Source organism: Zingiber officinale, chromosome 7A, assembly GCF_018446385.1.
Source record: "Zingiber officinale cultivar Zhangliang chromosome 7A, Zo_v1.1, whole genome shotgun sequence".
NCBI lineage: Eukaryota > Viridiplantae > Streptophyta > Magnoliopsida > Zingiberales > Zingiberaceae > Zingiber > Zingiber officinale.
Window position 1 is genome coordinate 29,821,976 of NC_055998.1, and position 19,719 is coordinate 29,841,694.

General features: G+C 38.8%; 3 protein-coding genes across 3 annotated transcripts; 2 read left to right on the forward strand and 1 right to left on the reverse strand.

The window, feature by feature from the left end:
• Nucleotides 1-10,557: 10,557 nt before the first annotated feature.
• Nucleotides 10,558-12,382, forward strand: LOC122001264 (F-box protein At1g47056-like). The gene has a single exon (XM_042555920.1). The coding sequence runs from the start codon at nt 10,656-10,658 to the stop codon at nt 12,135-12,137; it is 1,482 nt and encodes a 493-aa protein (XP_042411854.1). The 5' UTR covers nt 10,558-10,655; the 3' UTR covers nt 12,138-12,382.
• A 3,551-nt stretch (nt 12,383-15,933) lies between these two features.
• LOC122001265 (probable beta-1,4-xylosyltransferase IRX14) lies at nt 15,934-18,070 on the forward strand. The gene is made up of 4 exons (XM_042555921.1): nt 15,934-16,005; nt 16,081-16,912; nt 17,006-17,539; nt 17,614-18,070. The coding sequence occupies exons 2-4, from the start codon at nt 16,146-16,148 to the stop codon at nt 17,714-17,716; spliced, it is 1,404 nt and encodes a 467-aa protein (XP_042411855.1). The 5' UTR covers nt 15,934-16,005; nt 16,081-16,145; the 3' UTR covers nt 17,717-18,070.
• Nucleotides 17,772-19,441, reverse strand: LOC121999318. The gene is made up of 6 exons (XM_042554016.1): nt 19,360-19,441; nt 19,146-19,278; nt 18,745-18,848; nt 18,362-18,506; nt 18,151-18,270; nt 17,772-18,080 (listed from the first exon to the last, which is right to left on the reverse strand). Exons 1-6 carry the CDS (start codon nt 19,398-19,400, stop codon nt 17,772-17,774), a joined length of 852 nt encoding a protein of 283 aa, XP_042409950.1. The 5' UTR covers nt 19,401-19,441.
• Nucleotides 19,442-19,719: the final 278 nt, after the last annotated feature.

Consider the following 19,719-nt stretch of genomic DNA (forward strand, 5'->3'; position numbering starts at 1 on the left):
GCCCGCACACAAGGGTACTTTCGGTGGGCAATCACTAGCAGTTCAAAAATTATTACAATTTAAAGTACAGGAATGCTAATGAAAATAAAGCAAATACCGACAAGAATTTAATGAAAAAGGAAAGGAGTGTATTGTCGGAGCTTTGTTAGCGTCGCAGGAGCGCAGAGCAGTAGAGAAAGTAGTAGAAGACTTACTTTCCGTTGTTGTTCTGAAGCTCCCCTCTGACCCTCCTTTTATATGAGGCTCGGGGCGCCCTGGATCCCTTCCGGGCGCCCTGGTGGGACGTGGCAGGTCCAACCAGCAAGCTTTACGTGGCGACACGCGAGTTTGGATAAAACTTACCTCCGAGCGCCCGGATCCCTTCCGGGCGCCTGGACCTCCGGGCGCTCGGATCCCTTCCGGGCGCCCAGACCTCCTATTTCCAGGAACTCCTTCTCCTGTAAAATAGAGTTAGTACGAGGCAAATATATATCCTGTAAAACAGATTGTTAGCACAGTTAAAGTTCAACAAAGTAATAGAAAAGAGTATGACTTAGATTCCGTCTTTCCGAGACCGGAATCTAGTCATGATCTCGACTTAGATATCCGAAATGGATCTAAGCCGGATCAACGCCTAATGTTCCCTTCCCGGGAACGCGTCCTCGCAGTCACTCCCATCCAGTGACTTACCTCACTTACCTGCCAGACGTCCGGTCAGCCCGTCGACCCATCTGGATTTCGTGCTAGCTATCCGGTCAGCCCGTCGACCCAGCTGGACTTCGTGCCTAAGCATCCGGTCAGCCCGTCAACCCGCTTGGACTTCGTACTAGCTATCCGGTCAGCCCGTCGACCTAGCTGGGCTTCGTGCCAGAGATCCGGTCAGCCCGTCGACCTGTCTAGACTTCTCCTGCACACTCGATCAAAGTGTCAGATAACAACAAACCCTGGTTAAATTGTTAGTGCTAACCGCACAACTCTCCCTTTGATGATATGTAGTAGTGAAAACATATGCAAGAAACAACATGCATTTATGTGGTTTTTAAGTTAGTTTATATTTTCAGTTTGGTTTAGCTAACTTAACCACCTAACCCTCCCCCTTTGACATTTATCAAAAGAACTAATGTCAAGTAAGCATAAGTACAGACTTCAGACAAAATAATAAATAATGTCAAGTTAATCTGGGGGAGTTTAAAAGATAGATTTACCTTTAAAAAAAAATTAAGTCTTGAAAAAAGCTGATTTATAACTTAGTAACTTTGAAAAATAGCTAATTTTTCAAGTATAATTAAGGTAAAAATTCAAGTTTTCAAAACATAAGTTTTCAAAATTTCAAAACTAAGTTTGAAAAATCTATTTTTCCAAAACTGATTGAAATTTATTTTTCAATACTAAGTTTGTAAACGATGCAACTTTCCAAATTAAGGAAAAACTGATTCTGGGAAGCTTAGTTTGTAAACTTAAGTTTTGAAAAATCTAATTTCCATAAGTTTCAATAACAACGCAATTCAAAACAAATTGTCAAAATTAGGTAAACTCAAATTTTAAGAACTAGATTTTTAAAATCAATTTTCAGAACTAAGTTAAATCTAATTTTTAAAGTCATTCTTCAAAAATTAAAACTCAATTCTTAAAAACAACTTAGTTTTATAAGATTTAGTATTCACAGAAAAAAAAGGATAAAAAGTTTGTGATTTTAAAAAACATTTTCACAATTTTAAACAAGTTGATTTTAAACTTTGATTTTCAAACATAAGTTTAAAATTTAATTTGAGAAATTGAATTAGTTTTATTTCTCCCCCTGAACCTGACACTAAATCAAATGTCTAACCAGGTAGTTACTGACTGACTATCAAAAGATAGCAGTTTTCACTTGGTTAGTCAAGTTAAGTTCAACCTCAACTTGATTAATGTATATCTTGTATTTAACGCCCAGACTTATATCGATGCACTGAAATAAGCATCTTAAGTCTTAGGCAAGTGGTCTATACATCTCACCCCTTTCTATGTTCGTCAAACATAAGCAAGGTAAGCCTAGGGTTTTGGTGAGATGCTCAAAAACTAGTCCTATGGGTTCATGCTTTCTAAGGATTTTGAACTAGGCTAAGGCTAAAATATTTTTTTTTTAAAAGACTAAAAATAGGAAAGTTTTGAAAATGAAACATGTTTTAACCTATAATTTGAGAATAATCATTTTTTGAAAATATTTTTGAAATTCGAAACTTCTAGACTATTAAGATAGAACATAAGCAGTCCATAGCAGAAATAACAAAAAGTATTCTACAAGAGATGTAGATAACAGAAGTGTGGCATAACTAGAGCTACTGAGATGAGGAAGGGGGTGGTCCAGATCCCAAGGAGCGAAGTAGTGTCATCAGCTCAGTGTGTCGGGTCTGTCCGTCAGCTCGTAACTCGGAGACCTCTCGCCGCATGTCTCGTTGAAAGTCAGAGTTCTCCCGCTGGAGACTCACCATAGCTCTCTCTAGTCCGGTCATACGGTCGGCTAGAGTGTGAGGAGCGTGACGTGGTGCTCGAACTGGGGGTGGTGGTGGAGCCGGAGCGGCCTCCTCCGGAAACAGTGCAAGCATGAACTCATCCTGCTCGGCCTCCCCCTGTGTGTCTGGATCGGGCTGGTGCTGTGCCCCCCTCCGCCAAGACATAGTACTATCACCCTCATCTATGTGGATACTAGCTAAGGAGAAGTTCCTAGTTGTTATAACGTTAAACTCGGTCATATAGTGAATGTCTCCTCTAGTGGCATCAATATGCAAAGAGGACATATATGCTGTCAAAATGTGACAGTAATGCATGTTGACTCGCCTATTAGTCACGTATTCAGCAGAGTAAATAATGGTGGAGAAGATATGTAGGTTGATGTCAATATCTAACCTATGACTCAGGGCATAAAGTAAAAATGAGTGGAATGGACGCATCACGGCGATGTCACGTGTGGTCAGTGGTAGAATACAGAAGACTAAGACCCTATAAAGGGCGTAGTCCTGGACTCGAAGTTCTACTGACCTAAACTGGGTCAAAGTGGGTACTCGCTCTCCCCCAAAAAAATACGAATAAATCGTATCAAGAGTGATATGCGAGTAGGGATCTCCGAATGGAAGATCCCCAGGAGGATAGCACAAAAAGGGACAAGTGGATGGACGTAACCCTAAAAACTCCCGGATCGATGTAGGGGATAACGTGATATCAGTACCTGCTACCCTAGTAGTGTAGGTAAGGTCGTCTACTTTCACTAAGTTGTTATAAAATTCAGCACATAGACTTATGTTTACCTGACTAGTACATTCAACAAGGTTTCGTAAGTTATAGTGGTTTATAACCTCCATAACAGGAGCACAAGAAACTAAAAAGAACGATCTATCTATACATTTAGTCCTAATGGCCATATAAATGGTTGACTCAAACCTGATTCTAAGTTCATCTGTGGGAAACCTAGGGTCAGTACTAGCATTAGAGGGCCCAGCACCAGTATTTGTTCGTTTCCTACTGTATATAAAAGAGATATTCTAAGAAAAAATATCAAGACAAATTTAAAGAATTTTTAGACAAGGAAAAAGGATTTACCGAGGAACCATCGTAAAATATAGAACTGATGACCTCGGTTGAGTCGCAGCAGCGTCTTCACTGCAAGAAAATTTAATTTTAGAGCACTCTCACACTGAGGTTTGGATAGAACCTTGGTAAGAGTGAAAGGTTTGGGACAAGTGTTGGGGGCGCCTGCTGCCCCCTATTTATAGGAGGCTCCGGGCACCCGGAGCCATTCCGGGCGCCTGGGGTTGATTTTGGGCGGGGCGCCCGGATCCCTTCTGGGCGCCCCGGAAGGGAATACCAGGGGCGCCCGTCCCTTTTTTTTTTTAAGTTAAAATAATTTTTAAAGTTAAAATAATTTTTAGAGTTAAAATAATTTTTAAAGTTAATTTAATTTTTAAAATAATTTTTAAAGTTAAAATAATTTTTAAAGTTAATTTACTTTTTAAAATAATTTACTTTTTAAAAATAATTTTTAAAGTTTAAAGTTAAAATAATTTTTAAAGTTAATTTAATTTTTAAAATAATTTTTAAAGTTAATTTAATTTTTAAAATAATTTTTAAAGTTAATTTAATTTTTAAAGTTAAATAATTTTAAAAGTTAAAATAATTTTTAAAGTTAATTTACTTTTTAAAAATATTTTTTAAAGTTTAAAGTTAAAATAAGTTTTAAAGTTAAAATAATTTTTAAAGTTAATTTACTTTATAAAAATAATTTTTAAAGTTTAAAGTTAAAATAATTTTTAAAGTTAAAATAATTTTTAAAGTTAATTAAAGATAATTTTTAAAGTTGATTAAAAATAATTCGAATTTTAATTTTAATATAATTTTAACTTAATTTCAAAATTAATTACTTTAATCCTTATTCATCTCACACGATCTAGATTATCAATCAGGGTATCCTATAATTTTGTGAGATGAAGTTAATTTGATTAATTATAGAGTTTGGTTTAACTTGTGTTAGATTCAAGTTTAGCTTGGTCTCAACAAATAAACATTCTTCGGATAAACTTCTAAGCTTGGTGAGTCACTTGGACGTCTTTAGAAGTAACCAACCTTTCGAGGTTTTCCGAATAGTCCTATCCACGGAGCTTAGTACTAAACCTTGGTCTAATTAGGATCAATTTAGTAGCTTGGCCCGGTTCCACTTTCCACAAATGCACCAAATCCGAAGTCATATCTTTCTAGACATGCGATGTCCAAGCTTCCCAACGTACTATCATCCAAAACTTCACCAAGATTATTGATTCAAGTTAAACTGGGTCCCTTTTAACTAATCCTAATTCCCGTTAGTTTATTTAGGTTACCGTCCGGTAGGTTAGTTGCCTGTCTGGAACCTCCCCCTGAATTATTGGCCTTTAATTTAATTTTTTTGGTTTGTGTCTATTTCTTTTATAGTTATAATTAACTTGGTGATAATTTATATTTTGTTGAGTTTTAATATGTTTAAAGTTTGAATTCTTTGATTTAGATTTGTATTTTGATTTTTGATTTGGTTTATTCGATTTTATATAATATATTTTTTCTTTAGGTATGTAATATTGATTAAGTCCTACTTGCGTGGTCAAACACGCTTTCGGAACCCAAGCTTGATTAGTTGATTTGTATTGAGTTATTAATGATTTAAAAGTTTTATTTGAGTTCGACCTGTATCCAAGTCCGGTTTTATTATAACATGCTTTTTGATTATTCAGGATTAAGTCTAGATTTTTTGATCTTGTAGTGAATTTTTCTAGCATTTCTTTTAAGTTATAAATTTATGATTTTAATGATGAATTCTCTTCAAGTATTAGATCTTGAGTTGGATTTGAATTTTTTATTTGTTCCTTGAGGTCTTGCTTTTCCTCAAGAAGTGATTTGTTTTCATTTTCTATTTTAACTAATTTACTATTTAAGCAGGAAATTATTCTAAAAATTTTTTTGTTTAAATTAAAATGTACCTCATCCGTCTAGTGACGGACGGACTGGGCTGGATCGATTCGGTTCTACTGCATCCTCGATTCATCTCCGATTTGTCTTCCATTCGCCTTCGCGGGCCATGCCAGGTGGCGATGTTTCGCCTCTACCTCCGATTCGTCCGAGGAGTCATCCCACGTTGCTTCTTTTGTCTTCCTTTGTCGACTCGTTATTTCGGCATCTCATTAGTGTAGTGCCTTTTACTTTTGCATCAGTAAGTCACGTTCTTTTGTTCGCGGAAGAGCTGATCTTTTAAAGGTCCTTTGTTCCTGAAGCTTTTTCCTAGTGAACATTTTCTTACCAAGTTCACGGTATTCTTCATCTTCGAATCTTGATCGAATCTTCCTTCGACTTGCATTGCTCTTTCTTTGGATGAGCCACCAAATAAAGCAACACCTTTCTTGGCTCCAGCATTAGTTTGTTCATGCGTAATTCACAAAAAGCCCGTCTAACTTTAATTTAGATAAATTTTAGAAATTTTGTAGGCATCTGATCGATGCCCACAAACTATTACGTGGAAAAGCATTTAGTGCGTATCTCTATTTTCCATCGGTGACCTATCGCGTGGAGTCCGTTGAGGATGTCCTTGATCCTCGCGTGAAGCTTGTTCTTCATTTTTATATTAAATATTTTATTTAAAAGTAAATATCTTTTGTTACCTTGCCTGCTCTTCTCGTCGTTTCGATCAATTGTCCCATAATTCTTAGCGTGACCAGTTCTCTTCTCGTGTTAGGTCGCAGTAGCGTATTGATTGCTTTGTTTTCCGTCGATGCCTTTTTCCTCATGTCCGGAGTCCACTGTTCGTGTCTAGTGGATTGGAGTTGTCATTAGAGCTCGGTAGCCTTTTAATAACGCTGAACCATTGATCGTAATCCATCTTTAGGTACACCTCCATTCTTTTCTTCCAATACGAGAAGTCATCCCCGTTGAATACTGTGCCGAAGTCTTCTAGTTGAGACATCCCGCACACAAGTAAACAACAAAAATATCCCAAGACTTGGTCTTGGATTAGTAGGGAAAAATAATAGATGTATCTAAATTGGGTGCACCAATTTAGAGTTAATACGAAAAAATTTCCAAAATGTAATAATACTGCAGTTGGAATTAATCGAAAATATAGTTAATTTTTCACCACCTCATTGGTGGTTGCACCAAATTATTATCACGATACCACTTATTTAGACCGTGAGATTCGAGAGAGGGGTGAATATCGATTAAAAAATATTAAGCGTGCGGGAATTTAAAAACAATAGACACATAATTTTTACATTAGTCGTGACACACTGCCTACCAAGGAGGGTACTTTGCAATCACTAACTAGCGCTCGAAAATTATTACAATTTAAAATACAGGAATGAAAATAAAGCAAATACCGACAAGAATTTAATGAAAAGGAGAGGCGTGTCGGATTTGCTGCAGCAGAGGGAGCGCAGAGCGATGCAGAAACAAGCAGAAGACTTTTTTGTTGTTTCTGAAGCTCTCCGACCTTCCTTTTATATGAGGCTCGGGCGCCTGGATCCTTCCGCCACTGGTCGTACGGCAGTCCAACCCAAAGAAGCTCCACGTGGCTGCCAGCTTTGGATAACTATGGCGCTGACCCCCTATTTCCAGGACTTCTGCAATAGAGGTTAGTCCAAGGCGAATATATATCTCCTTTGTTAGCACAGATCAAACAGACAAAAATAGAAAGAGTATGACTTAGATTCAGTCTTTCCGAGACCGAAATCTAGTCACGATCTCGACTTAGATATCCGAAATGGATCTAAGCCGGATCGACGCCTAATGTTCCCTTCCCGATGCGTCCTCCGCATGCACCTCTCCTCGATGACTTAACTCACTTACACTGCGCAGACAGCTCAATAGTCGCACACTGCGTGCCTGCTACTCTCCCTAGCACTCACCGCACCTAGCCTAGTGGACTTCGCTTCAATGCGACTTCATGCCGGACCCGACCTAGGACCGAGATTCCGCTAAGCCGACCTGTCTGGACTTCTCCTGCACACTCGATCAATGTGTCAGATAACAACAAACTAACTTAACCTGATTTGTCATTCATCAAAACCTGTGTTAAATCGTTAGTGCTAACCGCACCAACACCTCTTACCCCTTATCAAACACAGATTTTGAAGATAAAAATCAAATAAAGCTACTCTAACACACATCTATCCGCAACAAATGAATATTGCTGATTTAGTGCTAGAGGATCTTCCTCTTGGGGCAACCACCTGATGTTGGTCCCGATGTGACCAGCAAGAGAGGAGTGAATTGCCTACAAAAAAATTAAACAACCTCTTTCTCGATATTTCAACTTAGTTAGATAGCATAATTAATTAAACAAAATAATAATGCATAAAATTAACAACTTCTAAGAAAATAGTAAGAAGGCTAGATTTGTTTGGTTACAACCTAGGTGGTTGTTAATCCAAGACGTTGAAGAAGCTCCACTAGAAATTTCCTTTGTTGAAGACAGATTAGCCTCTTATAGATGTTGACAGCTTAAAAAAAGACTAAGAAATGATTATAGAAGTTGTAGTTGAGTTGTTGTCTTTTTCCTCACTCAATGGGTCTTTTTATAGCCTCTGGAAAACTCTATCCAAAGTTGGAAGGCGCCTTCAATAGGGTTCAAGACGCCTTCAATCAGAGAAGTTTTATCGCCGAAGATAAAATTTTATCTTTAGCTAACGATCACTGGAAGACCCCTTCGATACTGTTCATGGAAGGTACCTTCCTTGAGGCAGATTAGCTCCTTAGATGATCTTTTTCATGTGGGTGATGCTCTGTTCAACCGGAGTTGAGCTCATCCGAACCCAACTCCTACCTTCTCCTCGAGCAGACTTCCTTCCCGACTTCTCATCCCTTGAATGTCGCGTACGTTATTCTTGTCCACCGGTATACTCTTTCGCAGTACCTTGTCCCTCGGATGTTCTGAGCTCGTTGACTCTCTTCCCGTGCATCCTTCTCCCTAGCTACGTCTTCTACTCGACTTCTTGTACTCCTAATTTCTTGCACACTTAGGCACAAGACATTACAAATAAGACATAATTTAACTTGGTTGATCATATCAAACTATCATGGGGTACTTACACTTCATACTATTTTAAACTCGAGGACGAGTTTTTTTTAACCTGGGGAGTCTGATGCAGGAGCATCTAACACCATGATCAATTTATATTCTCTGATAAGGCTATGCTGCAGGAGAGAATCCAAAGTATTCGAATTTGCATATTTTGGATATTTAATTAGTTATCCGGTAATCAAGTTTAGTTTTTTTCTTAATTATATTTAATTTTATCCTAAATCTTAGGGAACTAAGTCTTGTTAGATTTTTTTTGTTTAAATTTTTGTGAGGGTTTTGAGAGCTATATAAACCTATACTTAGATAATATTTATGATAAGTTATTTTGATATTGAATCAATTAATTTTGTTTAAGCCACATTACGACTACATCTTTTTTTCTTTGCGCTCTTGATTTCATAATAGGTTTAAGCCTAATTTAGGTTATTCTCTTTTTTTTTTTACGTTACTTCTCTCTTATTTTCTTGTTAATCCCTTTGTAACTTCATGCCTCAAAAAAATATAAATATTCTGCTCGACATCACTAGTTCTCCTAATGATATTCATGCCCTCAAACATCAATTTAACCAAATATATTGAGGGTAGTAATTTTTTGAACACTAATGTGTTTGAAAATTTCAGTTTGTGGTCTATCAGTCGATTTTGGGCAAAATTGGCTGATGGACCAAATATCCTTAGATTAAAATGAAACTAGTTCTTATATGTTCGGCTAATTCTCCTAATTATAATCATCCCCTTAAATATCAATTTGACCTGATATATTGAGATTAGTGATTTTTTGAACACAAATATATTCCAAAAAATTTAATTCATGTTCAAAGAATTATTGTTCTCAATATATTAGGTCAAATTGATATTTGAGAGGATGAATTTATAAGAACTGGCCAAACACATAGAAATTAGTTTCATGTCAATCTGAGGATGTTTGGTCTATCGGCCGATTTTGGATAAAACTGACTGATGAACCACAAATTAAAATGTTTGAACACATTCATGTCAAAAAAATTACTATTCTCAATGTATTGGATTAAATTATGTTTGAGCACATGGATATAATCAGAAGAAGTAAAAGAATACATAGGAGATAGTTTTATATCAATCCGAGATTTTGTAATCATCAACCAATTTTATCCAAAATCGACTGATGGACCACAAATTGAATTTTCAAATACTAATGTTTAAAAAATCACTACTCTTAATATATTAGATCAAATTGATATTTGAATGCATGAATATAATCAGAAGAACTGACTGAATACATATGAATTAATTTTATATCAATCCCAGGTTATTTGATCTATCAATTAATTTTACCCAAAATTAATTTTTATACTGAAGTAAATCGATTTGATTGATTTTCATTATTAATTGATTGATTTACTCTAAATTTCAATACAAAGAGAAATCTATTTGATTGATGTTAAAAATCAATCAGCTGATTTTTTTTATCAGTCGATTAATTAGAGATAAAATAGAAAGTGGATATAATTGAGTAATTTTAAGATTAGCCTATGGTATTTGATAATTTTGAAAATTTAATTACGTGGTTCGATAAAAAGAAATTAAATGAATAGAAAAGAAATAAAGTGAAGAGAAAATAGTTAGGCCTACTGGGCCACTAAAATCCATAACAGACCAGTAGGCTTGACACCTGTAAGGACAATCTATCTAGGTGGATTTCGAAAAATTAATGACCGTAATTAATTAAGAAATTACTGAGTCACTAAAATTAAATAATTAAGTTTGAGGAAGACAAATCTAAATATTGAGATCAAAGAGTTGAGTTTGCAAAAAAAAATTAAGAAATGGGGACAGAGGATCTTAACTATTTGGATTCGCATTTTTTTAAAAAAATTAGTCATTGATTTACTTAATAAGGCATGTGATTAACTCGTTTTAATTGCTTTTCAAAATGTATAAAACTAATTGCCTTTTAATTCACGCAAAAGAAAAGGAACCGATATTTTACGTTTTAGTCCCTCTAATGTAACTATTTTATTGATAGTCAACGGGACGGAAATAGAGCAAAGAAAGAAAAGAGTGGAGGCCTTTTCTTTCTCCACCATCGTCACCGCCCTCCTCCGCCATTCTTGTTGCCGCCGAAATGGGCGGCGATCCTCCCCGCGACCGTACGTTGGACCTCCCCGACGACTGCCTCGCGATCGTATTCCATCTCCTCGGAGCTGGCGACCGCAAAAGCTGTTCCCTCGTCTGTCGCCGCTGGCTCGAGGTCGAGGCTCACAGCCGCCGCAGGCTTGCCCTCGATGCCCGCTCCTCCCTCATCGAAGCTCTTCCCTCTCTTATCGACCGCTTCGATGCCGTCTCCAGCCTCTCCCTTCGCTGCGACCGCCGATCCGACAGCATCGGCGATGACGCCCTCGAACTCATCGCCCGCAGCTGGCCTTCCCTTACCCGGATCAAGCTGCGAGCTTGTCGCCGCGTCACGGATCTCGGTATGGATGTCCTCGCCGACGGCTGCCCTTCCCTCCGCCGCCTCTCTTGCGCTTCCTGCTCCTTCGGAGCCGCCGGCCTCGACGCGATACTCCAGGGCTGTCCCCGCCTCGAAGATCTATCAATCAAGCGCTTGCGAGGCCTATCCAACCCTCCACACCAGGTTGTCCGCCTCGCAGTCGCCTCATCTGCCCTTCGCTCCATCTGCCTCAAGGAACTCTACAACGGTCAGTGCTTTGACCCGCTCATCGCCGGCTCCCCCAACCTCAGAATCCTCAAAATCATCCGATGCACCGGCGTATGGGATTCCCTCCTCGAGGTGATTGCCGTAAAGGTTCCACATATCGCTGAGATCCACCTCGAGAAGATCCAGGTCAGCGACCAAGGCCTTTTTGCCCTCTCCTCCTGCCTGGGCCTGGAGGTTCTCCGCCTCGTCAAAACCCCTGAATGCACCGACGCCGGTGTCATCGCCATTGCCAACAAGTGCCGTCACCTACGCAAGATCCACATTGATGGCTGGAGGATGAATCGGATCGGAGATTACGGCCTCATGGCCATCGCCAAAGGCTGCCCTGAGCTGCAGGAGCTCGTCCTGATTGGGGTTAACCCAACAGTACAGAGCGTGGAGCTCATTGCGAGCAGCTGCCGTGATCTTGAGCGCCTCGCGCTATGTGGTTGTGAAACCATTGGCGATGCTGAGGTTGCTTGTATTGCCACCAAGTGCACAGCCATGAGGAAGCTTTGCATCAAAGGCTGCCCGGTGACAGACTGTGGATTGGAGGCCCTTGCCGAGGGATGCCCCAATTTGATAAAGATTAAACTGAAGAGGTGCAACGGAGTGACGCGCGAGGGCTTGGATTGGTTATTGGCGGCCCGGGGAGCACCGTTTGTTGTCATCTGGGACGCAATTGAGTTGCAGGAACTGGATGCGAGCACGAGCGAGAACGGGATGCCGGAAAGTGTGAATGAGGAAGCTTCTTCTCTCACAGAACAAATCATGACATTGGATCTTCCTTCAAGCAGTAATGATAGATCTTCACTGATAAAGTCAAGAATGAGGAGCATCTTAGCATCTGCCGTCCGAAATTTGTCAAGTGCAGGTGATGATTCTCATCTTCGTGAAGCTGGAGTATAATTTGTTGTTTGTGAACCTTCTCTGATGAAGTCAACAATGAGGAGCCTTTAACATCCGCTACCCTGAAATGGCCAAGTGCAAAGTATAATTTGTTTTTTATGCTGTTCTATGGTATGTATTCTGCTTAAACTACTTGCTGCTAATGTTTATATGTACATATTTCTGCTCTAATGATTTATAAGCACATTCTGTTAAAAGTTTATACTGTCATGAGTTCAGTTCCCTCAATATGCATTTACCAAGAACTTCGTATTGTTTCTGATGATTAGTGCTTCTTCAATAAAAAAGAAACTAGGACTTCATAATCTTGCATTTGTCATTGGACTAAATAAAATTGCAAACCAAAGTCTACCACTTAATTAATAAAACCCATTTGAGATTGTTATTATGTTAGGATAATACTTTCTGGGAAGAAGGTGCAATGTGACATTGATTCATATCTTTAACACTGCTAATGGATGCATAACCAATGAAGTAACTTAACTTATTTCGATGTTAGTTGCTGAATTGGCATTTAAATTTTTTGATAGAAATATTGCTGAGATACACATCAAGAATTTAGACACTGTGTACTGGTTGTCAAGGATTATTAGTATTCTCAACTTTCTTCATCCTAGCTTGGGAATGGTATCGGCGGATGTTAGTCCCAACTATTTGGGACTAACACTGCTAACTGATTTGATAATACTTTCCAGTTGAATAATGCTCATATTTTCTTTTTACTTTTTCATGACTTGCTATATTTAAAACTATTATTCTTTCTACTACACATACATATTTCCGAACCATTCTGGAGAATATATCTGCAGTTAATCAATATCTACTGATGTAGTTCCTATTATTTATCTCTTTATTTCCAGCCTCTCACACCTATATTTACCATTTTGTAGATATTTACCCTGTTCTAACGATAACTAGGGATCCTAAGTTGTGACAAATAAAAGAAGAGAAAATTGTTCTGATTCCCTATACGTTTAGTGCTACCAGAAAGATAATTAGTTCATTTATTTTCTCTACTAGGAAGAGTTTGGGAATCTTTCTCTTCATTCCCTTATATCTTCCATCTAACTAATCGAACCCCAGTGTTAAGCTTTGGGGGAAGGATACCTTTAACACTGCTATAGGGAAGTGCAATATGGAACAGAATTATGATCAAGCTTTGTTAGCAACTCGTCTATCAAAGTCTTGGACCAAGGCATAAGCACTAAATTGAATCCTACTAGAATTACATAGCTCTATGCAAACAAAATAGTACAAAGTTTAAACTATGAAATTTGGAAGCCATATACTTTCAGTAGTGATTCCTATGTTCCTACGCCTGAAAAAGTAGAATGATGTAGTTAGTACTCATCTGTATATATAGCCAAAGAACATGAACAGATATAGATAAAAGGAATTGGATGAACAAGCTCTGAGCCTCTTGTTCTCATCAAAATTGATCACTATAGATAATATTGTGGACCACCATACTTGGTGATCGTTGGATATCATAAACCACCAACCATTCACCATCGTTGACTGTTGATTATGAGTGATGAACATGAACTCCTCTCCTCTGGCAAGTCTCTCCACATGAACCTGTGCATTGTCCGACTGCACAAGGCTCCTTGGTCTCTCCTCTGTGCATCGTCTGAGGTGTTTTGTAAATTGAAGATTCCAAAAGGGCAAATGCCTGCGTTCGAAAATGTCATATGGACAATTTTGGACTAAATATGTGACTTACTGACTTGGAAGTTTGATTTAAAGTTGTTTGAATCTTTAGAGGAAACTTTGAAGTTGTTTTTGATTCAACTTCGATTTTGTTTTAGGAAATTGGCTGTTCGAAAGTTGTAGGATTACTTTGTTGAATTTGATTTCGGCAAAATGATTATTCTGTTGTGCCATTTGATAGTTAAAATAGATAGTGTTGACGGTAGAGGTTGCACATTCATTAGGTTTAATCTTTCAGTAACACACATTTAAGATAATTTTAATCAAAACTACTACACTTAATAGTATTTTGTGATGAAAAAATAGGATGAAATATAGTCTTATTTTTTTTATAATAACAAATAGGTTTTTTTTTTGTCTTTTTCTCCATGAACAACTAAACATATATATAAAAAAAAACCAGACAATAAATATCAATTCACTGTATCTCATTATTCTCACTAGTAGTTAGTTGCGTTATGAATCTATCATTCATTGTAGCTTAACACCTCCACCAGTGGATTTTCCTTTCTTTTTCGTCACATTTACACAAATTTAATGTGCAACCTAATCGATCTTTAATTCTTTACCAATATCCAGCCATTTTACTTTATTGTCTGAATTATTTATTTAATTATTACACCGTCGGAGTCAAAAGAGTATCATAGAATCTAGCTCCATGTCTCTTTTTTTTTTTTTCTTTTTTCTTTTTTGTAAAAAGCAATAGTTGCTGGCCAACTATTTTATTTTTATTACAGATTTATGTATTAAATTAATAGCTATTCTATGATTATGACTAATGATAAACATTATTATGAGTGAAAATTTATTAGTCTTGGGGAGCCAGAATTATAATCTACTCATCACTAAATTTAATTTATGGATTTAAGATTGATTGGTATATATATATATATAAAATCTTTCGAGCTGATTTTGATATTTAAATTGGCTGTTTAAGGTGATCGAATGAACAATTACATATATAAAAAACATTGCCCCCAGCTAAACGCATATGAGCTGATTCTGCCTTAATGAAGTTTTTCATGGATCATCAAAATAAATTTTTCATGGATCATCAAAATAAATTAAAAAAAATTAAGAAGTGCACATAATGATTAACCTGAAAATCTTTATGGATATTTAAATGACAATCTAAATATCCACTACAGGCATTTTATGCTATTAAATATTGAAAGGACATTTCTCATTTTATTATTAAAAAGGTATGATAAATTAAAAAATATATATATGAAACCAATAACTAAGCTAATATTGTCATTCTAAATAATATTAAAATAATTTTAAGCAAAATTATTTTAACAATATTCAAACAGTTTGAATATATAAGCGTTAATCAAAGTTATTCTACAACAATATTTAACCAGTATTTATTTAATTTATTTAGAGCAATTACGATGAAACTGCCCTAAGTAATAATAATTTTTATCCAATATTAAAAAATGCTTACTATAATTATTTTTATGTAAAATTCTTATAATAATATTGAACTAGTCAAATAAATAAATAATTTAAGAAGAAAATTTATTAGAGAAGGATGACAACTTAATTTAACTTTTAATTAGAAATACTTAATTTAAATTGATTTAGCACGACACCAACTGTTGGATCAAATTATATACTAAACCGGTACCCAGATTATGGGGCAATAATAAGCACATATCATCCGGCCAGTGTTTAAATCTCAAAAAGCGTAAGAAATTCATAAATTACTTTTGATAGGGTTTTCAAATTTATCTTTTAGAAATAATCCGATAGTAAGATATAAATATGTGTATATATTAAAGCGATCAAAAGCATCACCAACTTTTGTGGTTGAGTCATTGATATGACAACTAAGGAAAGGATGAAAGGGTACGCCCATGCACCAAACCTGCTTGCCCTGAGGACCTAAGTTTTTAACTTTTGATATTTTATAATAATTTTTTTGGTATTTTATAATACAATTTTTTAATATCATAAATTCAGATTAAACATTTAGGTTTGCATCCATTAAATTCAACTGTGTAAATATATCAAGATTTTATATAGGTTTGTTTGAAATCTGAAGAAAAAAAAAATCTTGCATTTGGTTGAAAATAACATGAGGAAGACAGGAAGCTTGACAATGAATGCGAATGAAAAGCTTCCACTTCGGCGCCGTCACTTTCTTCCGCCAAATGTAATGAATGATTCTGGTGCCTCTGTTTCTTCCTCCTCGATTAATTACTCCACCACTAACCTCCTTAAAATCCAGCTTTTACCGAAGCAGCGAAGGGTTGGAGTAGAAGAGGATTAGTTTGAAGAGATCAGGGCGAAAATATGAAGTTGTCTTTGCTCCATAACCAGCCAAATCGCCGCAGCAGTTACCGCCATCAGGATTCAGGACTTGGAGGAGGCGGCGGCGGCGGCGCAGACTCAGCTTCCCCGTCAGCGAGCGTCCTCCGTTCCCCTACCGCCTCGTTCTGGATCGTCCTCCATGCCTTCTGCTGCGTCATCAGTCTCTTCCTCGGATTCAACTTCTCTCGTCTCGTCTTCGTCCTCCACTTTTCTCCCTCTGTTTACAACACATCCGCCCCCGTCGTCCACACCACTACTACGACCCAGACGCCCTCTCTCTCGCTTGCCTCGCCTCCGCCTTCGCTTCCTCTGCCGGCAGAGGCGTCGCAGAACGAGACGAAGAGCCGCGTCGCGGTGGGGCGGCACGGGATCCGCATCCGACCGTGGGCGCACCCGGACGCGGAGGAGACCATGCGGGCGCACTGGATCATCGAGCGCGTGCAGCGGGAGCAGCGGCTGCAGGACGGCGTGCGGAGTCCCCAGCCGCTCATCGTCGTCACGCCCACCTACGTCCGTACCTGCCAAACGCTCCACCTCACCGGCCTCCTCCACACTCTCCTCCTCGTTCCCTTCCCCCTCACCTGGATCGTCATCGAGGCTGCCCCCGCCGGTCGTCGATCCAATGACACAGCGGCCTTCCTAGCCCGCTCCGGCCTCCACTACCTCCACGTTCACTTCCCCGATCCAATGCCGGAAGACTCACGCTACCGGCGGATCACCGAATCCCGCATGCGGCTCCACTCCCTCAGGTGAATTAATTCTCCCTCCAAATGATCAAAATTGGATTTTGATCGGGAAATGAATATAAAAATTGGATCTTTATTCCACTTTTTATGAAACAGAATGGTGAGAGACCGGGGAATGGACGGCGTCGTGGTGTTCGCTGACGACAGCAATGTGCACAGCATGGAGCTGTTCGACGAGGCGCAGAGAATGAAATGGATGGGCGCCATCTCCATGGGAATCCTCACGCTCAGCGCCGGGCTATCAGGCACGACGGCCGAGGATCGCCACTCCCCTGTGCCAATCAACGGCCCGGCTTGCAACTCCTCCGGCCATTTGGTCGGATGGCACACCTACAACCCCCTGCCCAGCACCGGCGCCACCTTCATCGGCGCCGGCAAGACCGTGCTGCCGGCGAAGATGGAGTGGGCGGGGTTCGTGCTGAACTCGAAGCTGCTGCGGAGAGAGGCTGAGGGGAAGCCTACTTGGGTGAGGAACCTCGACGACGTGGGCAGGAAGGCAGAGGACATCGACAGCCCGCTGTGTCTCTTGGAAGATGCCTCCTTCATAGAGCCGTTGGGAAATTGCGGAAAGAAGGTCCTCCTGTGGTGGCTCCGCTCCGAGGCTCGCCATGACAGCAAGTTCCCAACAGGGTACGTGCCACATGCCCTCCTTTCATTATCATTTCAGAAACTCAACTGTTAAATTTGCGTCTTTTAAATTTCAGATGGACAATAGAGCCGGTTCTGGAAACGACTGTTAGCAACCAAGACTCGAGCAACGATATGTCGACATGGAGCAGACACGTCTCTGAAGATCCAAACTGGTGAATAATAATAATAATAATAACTACCAAATGGCACCATGGCATGGTTGCTTTGTACTTCAAGTGTTCCGTGAAGCAGCAAGCCGCGCAGCCAACTGAAAGTAATCTGGCATGTTGCGAAGCACTCGACCACCATTAGGATTCAATAGCTCAGGCATCAGCATTGAAGTAGCCCGAGCAGGCGTCTTAATTTCAGCTGAAACAACATGAGTGTCTTTGGGATCTGCTTCTATTTGCTCTTTTCGTGCAATGCTTGCAGGATTTGAAGGATATCTTTCTCTGGACCAAACCTTTTCTTTGGTTCCAACCTGAACTGGTGAGGCTTCATTGTTTCTAGTATCTGGATGAGTAGCTTTCCCCAGCGTCGCCTTCAGAAATAGTTAAGGTTTCGCTTATAACTCAAGAAAATATCAACAGTATAGTTTCAGAATATTTTACACTTGATAGGCGCTCAAGTCTCTTAGAATCCCATCTCACGGAGAACTCTTCCGCAATACTTTGCATCAGCTGCAACTTCTTTTCTTTTGAAAATGACTTCTCTTGAATTTTATCAATAAACTGGAAACAAAATTAATGAATATTAGAGAAAGAAAGAAAGAGAAATTAATTGATATGTTTTTCGCAAGAAATAATGGCGAAGAACTAACACCTCAGCATTTATAGATGAGTCCATTGAACTCCCATATCTATCATTAAACACACGCCTAAGATCACGCAACTCAGGTAAATCAAAAAATCTTGCAGCAGCATATATTAGAGTTGCTATAGCTTCCATGACTTCTCGAGGACATTCCCTAGAAGAAGAAACATGAAAAATGCATTTAATAATCTAAATCGAAAGTCTTAGCTAGTCCTTCAACTTCCATGTAAGTACACTAAACTGGACAATGAACTTTCTAGTTCAAAGGAGAGCAAAATTTCTAAGAAAAGGAATATGAACTCATCTAGTAGATCGAGCAAACTTTATTAGTTATTGCAACTCATATAGCAACCTTTGGAGTTTTACAGCTGAAAGTATGACAGTTCTAATACCTCTGCTTCTTCAGGTCTGGAAGATGGTTCAAGATGTATAAACAGTGCTGATCGATTATGTCATAGCATGATGTGTGGTTTATCTCTACCATGAGAGCATCAATCTGTGTCAAGAAGCAAAAGAAGAAACAATCTCAACGATGTTTTTCAAAACTTACAAAAAGGGTTAGAAAATGTAATGCAGCGTAGTACAAATTGATGATTGGAACAATATCGGTTTCACTATGCGGAAATCTTAAACACAAATCCTCCAATTTGAAAATGCTTAGAAAAAGGCGATCTTTCAAGGAGATCTAAAACGAAAAGAGATCAAGAAATGGGAGAATCCTAGCGTTTGCCCCATTAAAGAAAAGAAAAAGGTGATTTTTGACAATTTATCGAAGGCGAAGAGAAAATCTCACTCTTCCATATGCGTTGGCTTCGTGGTCGGCGGCGATGAGGTCAGCGACGTCCTTCTTGAGCCACCACACCGTGGCCTGCTTCTTATTGCGGATCGGCACAACCCTCGTCCTTATGTTCTTCGCCGAGTGCTTGCTGCAGCCCGATCCATCCATCCGTAATCTCCACCACCATTAACAAAATCTCCAAATTTTTACCAGAAACGCAAATTCTTACCATTTTCTGAAGAATTTTCCGCCTAGAAGTCCACACAACATCGTTCTTCTTCACCTCGACTTCCAATGTCTGCCTCACTTTCTCCCTCTGCCTTTCACGGCTACTGCTGTGAAAAGCGCAAGAACAGATAGAAAGAGGGATGTAGATAACGAGTAGAAAGGAGGCTACTTGCACACCCACAAACACGCAATGGTGGTAATGGCAGTGGCGGTGAGCTGTGGAAGACGAGAAGACGGAGAACGCAGTGAAGAACACGAGCCAGCTGAAACTTTTCGATATTTATGTTTTTTTTTTTGTTATTCGGCAACTTAAATTAAATCAAGTCAAGTCAACCGTACTAATTTATTAAATTTATATTTA

What these genes read in the sequence shown, in the direction of transcription:
- LOC122001264 (XM_042555920.1), top strand. Translation starts at nt 10,656, where the DNA reads ATGGGCGGCGATCCTCCCCGCGACCGTACGTTGGACCTCCCCGACGAC.
- LOC122001265 (XM_042555921.1), top strand. Translation starts at nt 16,146, where the DNA reads ATGAAGTTGTCTTTGCTCCATAACCAGCCAAATCGCCGCAGCAGTTAC. An exon ending in ATGCGGCTCCACTCCCTCAG is followed by an intron (nt 16,913 to 17,005) that starts GTGAATTAATTC and finishes TTTATGAAACAG; the next exon opens with AATGGTGAGAGACCGGGGAA. An exon ending in GACAGCAAGTTCCCAACAGG is followed by an intron (nt 17,540 to 17,613) that starts GTACGTGCCACA and finishes TTTAAATTTCAG; the next exon opens with ATGGACAATAGAGCCGGTTC.
- LOC121999318 (XM_042554016.1), bottom strand. Translation starts at nt 19,400, where the DNA reads ATGTTGTGTGGACTTCTAGGCGGAAAATTCTTCAGAAAATG. An exon ending in AAGCCAACGCATATGGAAGA is followed by an intron (nt 18,849 to 19,145) that starts GTGAGATTTTCT and finishes TTCTTGACACAG; the next exon opens with ATTGATGCTCTCATGGTAGA. An exon ending in CCAGACCTGAAGAAGCAGAG is followed by an intron (nt 18,507 to 18,744) that starts GTATTAGAACTG and finishes TTCTTCTTCTAG; the next exon opens with GGAATGTCCTCGAGAAGTCA.